At 44.6% G+C, this 13,252-nt stretch overlaps 1 protein-coding gene across 1 annotated transcript in view; it reads left to right on the plus strand.

Moving 5' to 3' along the window:
- Positions 1-1,011: 1,011 nt before the first annotated feature.
- Positions 1,012-13,252, plus strand: part of grpr (gastrin releasing peptide receptor) — a 66,397-nt gene continuing 54,156 nt past the window's right edge. Inside the window, exon 1 of the mRNA XM_033032719.1 lies at positions 1,012-1,571. Coding sequence (XP_032888610.1) covers positions 1,177-1,571 — 395 coding nt within the window. The 5' untranslated portion in view covers positions 1,012-1,176. The remainder of the gene's footprint in view (positions 1,572-13,252) is intronic.

Raw genomic sequence — 13,252 nt, forward strand, 5'->3', positions numbered from 1 at the left:
CAGACGCTGTTTAACAAGTTGAGTTCTTCCAGCAAAACACAAAGTGCTGGAATAGCTCAGCAAGTCGCCCTGTCACTGAGCTATTGAGTTACTCCAGCACTTTGCCTTCAGCTCAAGATTCCAACATCTGCAGTTCATTGTATCTCCAACAAGTTTTTTTCAGCTCAGATTCCAACATCTGCATTCTCTTACAGATCCATCGGTAACATGTTTCTGCTTTATTTATCACCTGCATTTAACACTGACCACTCCTCGTTTTCTTTTTAGAATGCAACTGGAGATGGAAAGCTCCACATTTATCGAGGAAACTGAAAATAAATAAACTCTAAGATGCTGGAAATTCGAATAAATGAATGAAGTTCCTTCTGATGACCTGAGCCGTGAACTTGACGTCCTTTTCGACAGGGGCTGTCGGATTCCGCTAAGTGTTAGACACAAAATGCTGGAGTAACTCAGCGGGTCAGGCAGTAGAAAGGATGGGTAGGAAGGAACTGCAGGTGCTGGTTCAAACCGAAGATAGACACAAAATGCTGGAGTTGCTCAGCGGAATAGGCAGCATCTCTGGAGAGAAGTAATGGGCGACGTTTCGGGTCCAGACCCTTCTTCAGACTATCAGGGGAGAGGGAGATCCAGAGATAAAGAAGTGTAAGGTGTGGAAACGAGACAAAGGAGATGGCAAATGTAGAATAGATCGTTGTTAGCTAGGAGAAGGTAACAACAAAGCAAAATGATAGGGTGACGTTTTGGGTCGAAACCCTTCTTCAGACTAGAATCCAGCATGTTTTGTCTATCTTCGGTGTAAGCCAGCATTTGCGTTTCCTTCCTTCCCGTTCCGCTGAGTGTTGCCCGCATTGGCCGCTGGCAGGGATGGGTGTGTGTGTGGAAGGGGCGGCGGGTTTCTCCAGCAGGTGGCCGTGTGTCCGGGTGTTACCAGCGGCAGTGGCTGCTGTTGGAGCAGCCTATGTGTGGGTGCGCGCTGCGAGTGACGCCAGTGCGGGGACGCACGCTGAGAGCTCGCACTTTAAATGTTGCCGCGGCCGCAGCTGGATGGCAGCGCAGCAGAGAGGCGATGGGACCGAGTCCAACGGGCCCTCGGGGGAGCCCGCTTTAAAGTAGGGGGACACCCCACATGGGCGGGTGGCAGGGAGCGGCAGCCATCTCTCAGCCCGCGGCAGCATGAGCGCGGGCGACCTGTCCACATCGGACTGGGAGTTGCTGGAGTTCAACCAGTCGTACAACGAGAGCTGGCCAGCGGCCGAGCCCGGCTTCCCGTTCCTCTACGCCATCCCGGCCGTGTACGGGCTCATCATCCTGGTGGGGCTAGTCGGAAATGTGACCCTCATCAAGATCTTCTGCACGGTGAAGTCCATGAGGAACGTGCCCAACATCTTCATCACCAGCCTGGCGCTGGGTGACCTGCTGCTTTTGCTCACCTGCGCTCCCGTGGACGCCAGCAAGTACATTAGCGCCGAGTGGCTGTTCGGCCGGGTGGGTTGCAAACTCATCGCCTTCATCCAGCTGACCTCGGTCGGGGTGTCGGTCTTTACACTGACGGCGCTCAGTGCGGACAGGTTAGTGCCAGCGCACCTTATCTATTCTCCCCCCTCCCCCTCCCCCCTCCCTCCTCTCTTTCCACTCCGGGTGTGGTTTGAGTCAGGGGCAAGTCAAAGGGTTATCTGCCCGCGTCCGTCCCGGTTCCTCTGTCTGCGCTCAGCGCCGGATCCAAGCACACTGTGCTGTAGTAACTCAGCGGGTCAGGCAGCATTTGTGGAGGGAATGGACAGGGACGGACAGCGTTTCGGATCGGGACCCTTCTACTCAAGACTCCAGCATCTGCCGTTCCCCTCGTCTTTGTTCTGGATGTCTGTTGCACATGAACCCATCTGCATTGTACTTCTCGTTGAGTGTGATATGTGTGCATGCTTTAAATTTGTTTTGCTGACTTCGCGCGTTACAATATAAGAGACAAGTGGTTGGCAAACTCACCGTGACTATCCAAGTCTTATTAAATCTTGTAAGGAGCCCAGGCGGTGAGGCGCAAGGAGGTGCTGTTGTAGAAGGGGGTGGTAAATATGTTACAAAACTCGGACTGTGACCACTAATAGCCCTCGGTGACAGAGGCGAGGGCAGAAGCGGCGACAGCCGTTCAGATCATACTTTCGCCTCTTTAAAAATATATATTACAATCCAGTATCACAGCGCGTTATCTTCGCATGTCAGATGGGAGAGTTTAACTGCGCCGCGAGAGTTTTAGCGTTACGCCGTCTCTCTCCTGGTACGTGTGTTCCACTCTTTAAAAAACTCCAGAGTCGTTTTTCATCCACTCCCGCCATGAATGTCTTTTTAACGAGTCGTGCGCGCCCGCTGCAGTCCCGAATAGGAGCGAAATGCAACCGATGTAAAACGTATTGTGACCCCCCCCCCCCCCCCCTCCCCCCCTCGATGACCAAAGAAAGGTGCCCACCTTTCTCAGCCTGTCCGCCAGCCGGCTCGTTTTATTTCATACTGTTTGTGCTGGGAACACACCGTCCCGTCAGCTAACAAGAGAAAAAAACACAGCCGCAGTCTGCCGGTCTGTCTCACTGTAACTGCGCGAATCTACGGTCTCAATTCTATCAACCTGGATATATTAGAACTGTCAATGGCAGGACTTTCATATGAAGAAAGACTGGATAGACTCGGCTTGTACTCGCTAGAATTTAGAAGATTGAGGGGGGATCTTATAGATACTTACAAAATTCTTAAGGGGTTGGACAGGCTAGATGCAAGAAGATTGTTCCCGATGTTGGGGAAGTCCAGAACAAGGGGTCACAGTTTAAGGATAAGGGGGAAGTCTTTTTGGACCGAGATGAGAAAAAAAATTCACACAGAGAGTGGTGAATCTGTGGAATTCTCTGCCACAGAAAGTAGTTGAGGCCAGTTCATTGGCTATATTTAAGAGGGAGTTAGATGTGTCCCTTGTGGCTAAAGGGATCAGGGGGTATGGAGAGAAGGCAGGTACAGGATACTGAGTTGGATGATCAGCCATGATCATATTGAATGGCGGTGCAGGCTCGAAGGGCCGAATGGCCTACTCCTGCACCTATTTTCTATGTTTCAACCATATGACACGCTGGATATCTTTGGGTGAGCTTCGTGAACATGTTTAAGTGATTACTTTGTGGCCGCACGGAACAGGCTCATGCAGCTTAAACTTGTGTTTTGATTCTGTCAATGAACCTCGCAGTGTACTGTTATATTAGCAAAGATTCCCATCTGTTAGCCATCTAGCAACAGATGGGGAAAGAGCCCTTGGTCAGGTTGGTAAAGTGAAGGCTCCTGCAGGGGTTCCTGCTGTGGCATCGGGGAATTAGTGGGGGCGTCTGCTGCTGTTGGGATCTCCGTGAGAACCGGATCGAAATATGGTGGACATACATTAATTCTCCAGATAGTAAGCTCTCGTCCCGGCTGAAAACGACGTGGGAAACGTGGTGGAAATAGCCGTGGAATCATAGTCATGCAGGACGCTAACAGGTCCTTCGGCCCATCTCGTCCGTGCCGATATAGATGGCCATCCAAGCTGGTCCCATTCGCCCGCGTTTGACCCATATTTCTCCAAACCTCACACTAAATCCTATTTACTGCCGGGGTGGCGATGAAGGCAGAGACGACAATTGCGTTCAATAGACTTTTAGATAGGTACAGGGTAGTGCGGGAAGATTTATGGGTCGTGTACAGGTAGATGCGATCACTTTGACTCGGCATCGTGTTCGGCACAAACATTGTGGGCCGAAGGGCCCGTTCCGTTGCTATACTGTTCTCTATTCGATGTTCTATGTACCCATGTTGCTACCCTTTTTTTTTTAACGCCCTTTACCTCTTCCTGGTTGAGAAAGAATACGGTGACATTAGCAATGTTGGAAGAAATCACAGATCTGAATTACAAAAGCAAGATTATTTTTTACCGCGAGACAACTTTTGCGAAGTACTCTCTGTCATCAAGAACACAAAGTACTGGTGTAACTCAGCGGGTCAGGCAGCATCTGTGGAGTGAAATGGACAGGCGGCATTTCGGGTAGGGACCGGTCTTCAAACCCCAAACATCGCCTATCTATTCCCTCCGCAGATGCTGCCTGACCCGCGGAGTTTCTCCAGCACTTTGTGTTTTGTTCAAGTTTCCAGCATCTGCAGTTCCTTGTGTCCCTGTGATTAGGTGTTGTTGATGGTGATCTCGGTAGAAATTAAAATGGAGCAGGCGGGGAACTCAGTCTGTTTTTGCACCATTGCGCAAAGGCAAGATTTGCACCCAAGTGTCTCATGTAGAAAAGAAAACACACATTGATATAACGCGCCGAGTTTATTTCATCATCGTTAGTGTGTTCGCCTTCTTCCTCTAATAATCCGCTGCTATCTGTGTTCGAGAGCAAAAACTTGCAAAGGGCAGGCACGGTTCCTCGCCAGCGGAGATGGACACAGAATGCTGGAGTAACTCAGCGGGACAGGCAGCATCTCTGGAGAGAAGGAATGGGTGACGTTTCGGGTCGTGCCCCATTCCTTCTCTCCGGAGATACGGCAACAGCACAGCACAAAACCAGTCTGAAGAAGGGTCTCGACCCGAAACGTCACCAATTCCTTTTCTCCAGAGATGCTGTCTGCCCCGCTGAGTTACTCCAGCATTTTGTGTCTATCTCCCATGGCTTATAATGTCACCTCACATTGTAAAATCATTATCTGAAGAAATGTCTCCTCGCTGGCTCAAACATACTCTTAGGTTTAAGCACAGAATGCACATGGTCGTACGCTGGTAAAACGTGTGTGTGAAGCGTATGCAACTGTGGTTGATAGTCTGATAGCCCTCGGAGATATTCATCTCACTATAGATCCCAGGTCAACCAACAGGTATGGGAGTAATACACTTCCTTTCAGAATTGATAAGCAGTTTTAAGTAATACATTTCCTTTCTTGCTGCTGGTAAAGCGGTCACTGCCATCTGTGGTCTATTATATTAACACTGAAAATAACTCACTGCCTCTCTTCACTTGCTGGCAACAAGTTCCTTGTTGTTCACTCCGCCTGAGATACACTGTGAAAATTATGTTCATCGTCTGTCTCTGAACGGACAGAACACGCTGGAAGGAATCAGCGGGGTCGGTTCGCTTCCAGTTTCAGATTGCCAATGTTTGAAGCATTGTTGAGTTTGTAATTTATCTTCATTGATCGTACAAGCAGTTTGCATCAAATGTCAGCGCGGTGCGACAGTGGGACTATGACGTATTCATTGATTAAGAATGCAGGATGTTTAAAACTGAAACATGCGAAAACTGTATCTCATGTAAAACGCTGTTGCTTTGTGCTCGCTCAGTTGCTCAACATAAGCAACAGATGTGTAATTATCCTGTACTGGATGATCTTATACTTCCCGGAGTATGAACGGACTGCAGTATAAACCCTCGCACATTTCTCAAACGGTTTCTTCATTGCTTTAACCATTATCCGGTAACATTAAACAAGGTCTCGAACCGAAGCATCACCCATTATTGCTTCTCTCCAGAGAGTTGCTCCAGCATTTTGTGTTTATCTTCAACATTAAAAATCAGTTCATCGGAAGGCATCGTGCGACTCAAGTTAACCAGGCAATTTTTGATCATGTTTGACTGAGCAACGCGCCACTTCAGCGTGGCATATCCCTCACGAATTATGAGATTTAAAACTGGCCTCTTTATTTTATTTGCGAGTGGAATACAGTTGATAGAATAAACGATGGCAGATTTTTTGCATTGATATGCACTTCACGTCGGACAGCTGCCCTCTTAATTTGCATATGGCCTCGCATTGCAGAATCCTGGGATATTTTCCACATGGCAGTTATCTTATTTATTAAGTTTATTGTGGAGATACTTGGGGCCAAAGTTTATCATTCATTATAAAGAGTGTTAGCTCACGCCTTGAATAACCCGCACAACTCCCTCATGCATCATAATCGGAGCAAACCAACTCCAAGCAGCGTTTTTCAATGTACATGTGCAGACGAAGTTAACTCCTGCTGCTCGCCATATGTACAATCGCGAGGCATCTGCACACAGAGACATCCCTTGTGGAGCTGTAGATATGAACATTTAACCTCTGATAAATATAAGATAATTTCCTTTGTTTTGGGAATCCTGGAGCACTTTTAACAGAGATGGAGTTCAGTGCCACGAAGATGCACCCTTGGTTGAATCTGTTATTGTTGATTCAAGAGCCTTTATGGTGGAATGAAGATTGTTAGTTGTGGTTCTTCAGCTTCACTGTAATGTCTTTTGGAGGTCAGAATACATTGAGCACACATGCCTCTCAGTTGAAAGTAAAAGCTCCTTGGCACCCTGCCTGCACCAAAGCAACCGGTTTTGTAGAAAGGCAGTGAGCCACGAACGCAAACAGCATTCGGCCCATCAAATGGCACCAGCCACCCATTTACACAAAACTGTCATTCACGTTTTCATTTCCCCACAATCACAACACACCGGGGTGGGAGATTGCAACCTTCACGTGGTCCACCCTGTTTTGACGAATGCAATTAACCTGGCGTGCACAGTGACCAATTAACCCACCAACTTGCATGTTTCTGACGTGGGAGAAATCCAGAACAACCAGCGAAAACCCACATTGTCAAACAGAATATGCAATTTTCACACAGACAGCACCCCAAGGTCAAGATTGAACCCAGATCCCTGGCACGATGGGGCAGTGACTCCACTGTGCCATTACACTACCCTCACTTTCAGCCCAGACTTTGTTGACCTTTATCCCTGAACCAAAATTGAAAAACAATTTACCTGACCATTATCTGGAGCTGTTTGTGGAATCTTGCTGTGCAAAGTTGACTCCTGCAATTCCTACATTACAATTGTGGCTATACATTCAGAGTTTTCTATTAGCCGTCAAATGTTTTGGGACATACTGAGGTTGGGCAAGGCACTATACAAATGCAGAATGTAAAATGTGGTAAATTGTCTTCCAGTAACTTAAGAACCACTCCGTAGAATTTGATCATGTAAACCTTCGGACTCTTTGACTTCTAAACTTCCTATTTCAGTGATGCTTCATTGGGGATATACAAACATCCCTCTTGAAGCTGAGTGGCTTTGCTTTAAGTGGAATATTCAAGTTATTAGCATGCCACGGCAATACATGTATCCATATAAGGGAAGGTATATTGGAAGTCTACTATTGCTTCCAGTAAGAATTCCCAGATGTATCTGGTAGTTAGCAGCAATGCGTCCTAAAAGATTTCTCTGACCAGAGGAACGGAATTATTTCAGGGTGATGGTCGATTTTACATAGTAACTTTATCAACCAAAACCTACTGCAATGTACGTCATGTGAAGTACAGATCCAGGGCCCCATATTCTGTGATTTACACAGCATCTACTAATTTCAAACCAAACTGCATGTGCAGCCAGCCTACAGTTTTATACTGAATCATTAGTGGAGAGAGTTAAGAGCTTCAAATTTTGAGGAGTTAACATCTTGGATGACTTGTCCTGGGCCCAGCACATAGATGTAATCAGGAAGAAGGCATGCCAGTGTTTCTACTTTTTTTGAAGGCTAAAGAGATTTGGCATGTCACCAAGTACTCTTAATAAACTTCTAGACTCACACTGTAGAAAGTAAACTGACTGGTTGCATCATGGCCTGGTATGGCAATTCCAATACACATGAACGCAAGATGCAGTGGTGGATGGTAGACAGCCAGGTCCATCACAGACACAGATTTCCACACTATCAAAAGCCAAAATAAAATACAAGGATGGGTGAATCAGACGTTCAAAAAGATGGATTTAAAGGGGAATTCTAAAAGGCAGGAATGAGATGAAATGGTTTAGGAAGGGAATAGCAGAGTTTCTGACTATGTAGGCTGAGCGAGGAATGCATCGCTTTCAGAAGCTTACAGGACTGCAGGAGGTTGCAAAGACAGGGAGGAGCAGGCCATGAAGTAAGCTGGAGGTACCAGGTTATGGGAGTCACTGATTGGTGAGTCAGTGATGGCAAAGTCATTAAGGGCTGCAGCCATGGTCTGAGTGTGAATACTATCAAGTATTCCAGAGGGGAGGTGAGAGTGACTGCCCTTGGCATCTAGATGGCTTGCCACTGATTGCAGAAACCCCAACAGAACTGAAGACAACGGGGGGTCTCCAGCAGCTGACAAAATGTGTAGGAAGATGCTGGCTTAAATCAAAGAGAGACACAAAATGCTGGAGTATCTCAGCAGGACAGGCAGCATCCCTGGAGAGATGCCGGTCTCGACCCAAAACGTCACCCATTCCTTCTGTCCAGAGATGCTGCCTGTCCCGCTGAGTTACTCGAGCATTTTGTGTCTAACCAGCAGCTGGCAGTTCATTATGGTTATTAGGTGGCACAATAGTCCAGCTTGTGGAGCTGCTGCCTCACAACCAGTGACCTGGGTTCAGTCCTGATCTCCAATGCTGTGTGTGTGTTTGCACCTTCTCCCAATGACATTGTGGTTCCTTGCTGCACCCAAAATATATGTTGGTTAATAGGCCACTTTAAGTAGCCCCTATTACGTATATAAAAAATGGAATTTGGGGGCATTTAATGGAGGTGTTAGCCGAATAAAAATAGGATGTGTGAATGGGTGCTCGACCTGAAATGTTCTTGTTTCCCTATCCCCGGACTCTCAGTCTGAAGAAGGGTCTCAACCCAACGGATCATCTCTTCCTTTTCTCCAGTGATGCTGTCTGACCTGCTGAGTTGCTCCAGCATTTTGTGTCTATCTTTGGTTTAAACCAGCATCCGCAGTTCCTTCATACACAATGGGTGCTTGATGGTTGACATGAATTTAGTGGGCTGACGCAGAGAGCAGTGCTGAACTACTATCTACCTCTTTGGTGACCCTCAGACTGTCCTTGTTCGGACTTTGCTGGCTTTACTTTGGACTAAACATTATCCCCTTTTCATCCAGCTAAATGGATCTATTGTAATAATGTATTGTCTTTCTGCTGACTGGTTAGCACACAACAAAAGCTTTTCCCTGTACCTCAGTACACGTGACAATGAACTCAACTGACGGACTGCTTCCTGACTGTAAAACTCTATAACCTTTATCTTAATGGCAGGGCACAGCCACAGGGAAGATGTCTCTTCCCAACTGGCGACAAAATGCTGGAGTAACGCCTCTTCCCAGCTATCTTCAGTTATTTTATTACTGAACTTCTTTCACTCTGCCTTAAAAATACAACTACTAACTTAATCACCGTGTTATGTAGCCCTTCTTTATGTAGTTGGGCCATAGTGTAGCCAATCAATCAATTAAGCCTTGCATCCCAGGAACGGATACGGCAAATGGGATTAGCTGACATTTTGCACCAGGATGTTAAGTATATTTTCCATCAAATGGAGCTTTTATCATGACTAATCCTTGATCAAAGAGTAAGCATGACAATAAATTAGATAAATTGTCTCCAACAAGTACTTTGAGGAAAATCAGTTGAACACACTTCAGAGAGTAGATCACCCTGTCTTAGTCTATAATGCTGGCACAGTTTGTTTCTGGCATAATTGCAACAAGACAATATTTATAACCTACAAAAAAGGAGTGCATTGAAGGTGACAATTTATTCATTTGTTTCAGACAATATTGATAAATTGTTTAGGTTTTTTAATGCTCTATGACATGATCCATTCACTGAAACATAATGCATTAACTCAGTCCAAGTAGTTGACAGGTCTTTGCAGTGAAAGCTTGCCTTAAATATAGTCGTCGAATGATAATTCAAAGGCTGCACATCATTACACTCACTTTGAAGTTTGTAAAATGATGACTGGGACAATCAGCTGTCTGAGCTTTCTCAGCACTGTGCAAAATACCTCTGCTTTCATTCTCCATCATCTACCTGTTTTGCATGACATTGTAACATTGCACAGCATACTGTGGGAGGAAAATTGATTGTCAAAGTAACTATCATTTGAACGATGCATGCAGTTCACGTTGCCTACTCTGTTAGTGGAGATGTTTACATTGCTTATCATGTTAATAGGGAAAGCAAATTAATATACGTATGTGCTAATATTGCACAGTGTGATCCCAAGACCCAAAACATTTGCTGAGGGGAAAATATCCGTCACCTTGAAGGAAAGGAAGCATGGATGGCCATTTTACCTTCCTCGTATTAAACAAACAGACATATAGAAGCAAGAGGAGGGCGTTTTAACCACTTAACTCTGTTCTGTTGTTTAGTGAGGTCCACGGACAGCAATGGCTGGAGGCGCGCAGCAGTCTGGGACTTGTCTGGAACGGGCAACGCTCATAACAACTAGAGCGCCTGCTGGACTTTGAGAATGGCACCAAAACATGGCACCTCTTGCATGCGGGATCAGTGGACTATTTCTGTACCCTTGCTAATTGGGGATGTGCTTGGTTATGACAATACTCTACTGGCCTGTTTGTAAGAAAATAATTTATCTGTACATTTGCACTTCGCACATGTGATAATAAAAGCACCGTCATGGCTGACCTGTGACATTGTCCAATCTTCCCTAACATCTTTGGCTAACAATATTAAATACAGACACAATGTCTTTATTTCATTCTCCTCTTACTTCTTCTGTTTGTTTGAAAGTTATCCCTCAGTTTACATTTTCTCCTTGAGATTTCACCCAATAAAAATTTCTCAATGCAAATTCTTCCTGTTCCTTCAAACTGGCTGTCCCGTTTGCCTATATTATAAATACTTTAGTGGTCCTTCATTAGCTGTGAGCTGATTTGGGGAAATCCAGAATTGTGAAACATTACCTTTAAATACAACATTTTTGTTTTTACTCACAAAGCAGCTTGATGTTCCAGTGTAATCAAAATGGTAAAAATTATAGACTTTAAACTACTTCTACATGTGCCTTTCTTTGATTTCTCGCTCTGTAACTGTCCTCATTAATCTTTCATCTTTGTCACCATTGCAAATATGGCCTCACATATTCAAGGATATATACTGTATACCCTTTATCCAAACCATTACTCCCTCTGTACCTTAAAACGAAGTTATTTTATTTTCCTTTTCCAGTTCTGATGAAAGGATTTGAACCAAATATGTTAACACGATTATTCTTTCCATGAATGCTGCCTGAGCCACTAAACTTTCCAGTGTTTACTGTTTTTGTTTCAGATTTCTATCATCTGCAATGTTTTGATTGATGCTGATTTGCTTGATAAACCCAGATGTTCACCATGGAGATGGTGGATATGGTGCAAGTGGAATATCTATTGATGTACATGAAACTTTGCAAAACTCTGTTCAGTGTTTAAGATCCTACAGGGTGTTGAGAGGATGAAGGCTGAGGTGATAGTTCCTTATAATGAAGATAGACACAAAAAGCTGGAGTAAGTCAACGGGTCTCTTGAGAAAAAAGCATCTCTTGAGAAAAAAGAAATGTGATGTTTTGGGTCGAGACCCTTCATCAGATTGAGAGTCAGGGAGGGGGACACTAGAGGTATGGGAAGGTACAGAACAAAGCAGAGCATGCATCAATGATTCAGAAAAGGTGGAGCCCACAATGGTCCATTATTGGCTGAGGTGATAATGAAGGAATACAAATGATGAAATTAGCAAGAGAACAAAAGTGAGGGGAGAATGTAGAAATCCATTGGCTACTGATTGAAAATAGGAAATTGTCCATTTAAAACAAACATTAATTGCTAGTTGAAGCGGAAACATTTCAATGTTTAAGAATATGTTCTTAATAAAAGAGACATAAAGAAGTATGAGAACAAAGTCCAGTTTTAACTTCAATATAATCTTGTTAGTCACAATTGTTTTTACTGTTCAAATACTTAATTGTTTGGGTTCATAATGGTCTACTTCAGTTCATTTAGCAGAAATAATTCTCATCAAATCCTCAGCATTGCAATGGAATTCAGTTAAATGTTCAAGGCAGAGGTTATTTTTAATTAGCTCCATCATTTTGTTATTAAAAATCATAAAACCAAACTGTAGCAGCTGGAAACATAAGGCACAACAGAAAATACTCGAAATACCAAGGCTACATATGTGGGAAGATAAACACAGTCAATATTTCAGTTTGGAGACCCTTCTTCAGACCCGAAAAGGAGACTAGAGAGACACACAAAATGCTGGAGTAACTCAGCGGGACAGGCAGCATCTCTGGGTAGAAGGAATGGGTGACATTTCATGGGTCGAGACACAAAACGTCACAGATTCCTTCCATCCAGAGATGCTGCCTGTCCCGCTGAGTTACTTCAGCATTTTGTATCTATCTTCGGTTTAATCCAGCATCTGCAGTTGCTTCCTACAACAGGAGACTATAGAGACATGTCAAGCTGCAGAGAGAGTGATGGTGATGGGTGCCTGTGTTAGGTTAAAGCCAGGATAAGCAGGGAAGGTTATCTGGTCCACAAGTAAATGGGAACAGTTAGAGGTTGAGAACATGGACAAAAGAAGACAGCGACACAAGTAACTGCAGTTGCTGGAATCTTGAGCAAAACACAACATGCTTGAGTAACTCAGTGGGTCAGGCAGCATCTGTAGAGGGAATAGACAGGCGATGTTTCAAGTCGGGACCCTGCAGATTCATGTGGTAGTTATGAAATGCAGAACAGGAGGACAAAGCCAACAAGTTATAATGGGCCGAACTCCACTCCAAGAGAGTGAGAAAAAAAGGAAGGAGAAAAACAAGCTGAGTTGATATCATAAACGGACAACAGATAGAGACCAAGCAACCAAGTTACCTGAAGCTGTAACATTCCATATTGAGTCTAGAAAGCTGCATTTAGCTCAAATGCACAGTGATATGTTGTTGCCCCAAGGTTGCATTGGGCCTTACTGTGAGAGTACAGGAGGCAAAAGATCAATAGGTCAAAGTGAGAGTGGGATGGGGAATTAAAAGGGAAGCTCAGGGTCATTCCTGTGGAGTGAACACAGATGCACCATACAGGACCACTTCATCTGCATTTGCTTTTTTCCAATGCAGTCCCCTCTACACATGAGTTCTGGAGAAGGGTCTCCAAAATGAAACATTGACCCCATTTTTCTTCCCACGTTTGAGGCCTGACTCGCTGAGTACTTCCAACATTTTTATTCTGTTATAATTTAATACTTTATTGCCTACAATCTCACCCCCTCAAAAGATGCATGTCATAAAGAGAAAGTAATGAATCAATTGTCTGCTTAATGGATTCTGTGACATACAACACAAATGTAGTTAAGGATTGCAGAATAATGTTTCACATTAATTCTATTTCATTGTTAATATTGTAACATTT

Source organism: Amblyraja radiata, chromosome 14, assembly GCF_010909765.2.
Source record: "Amblyraja radiata isolate CabotCenter1 chromosome 14, sAmbRad1.1.pri, whole genome shotgun sequence".
Taxonomy (NCBI): Eukaryota; Metazoa; Chordata; class Chondrichthyes; order Rajiformes; family Rajidae; genus Amblyraja; species Amblyraja radiata.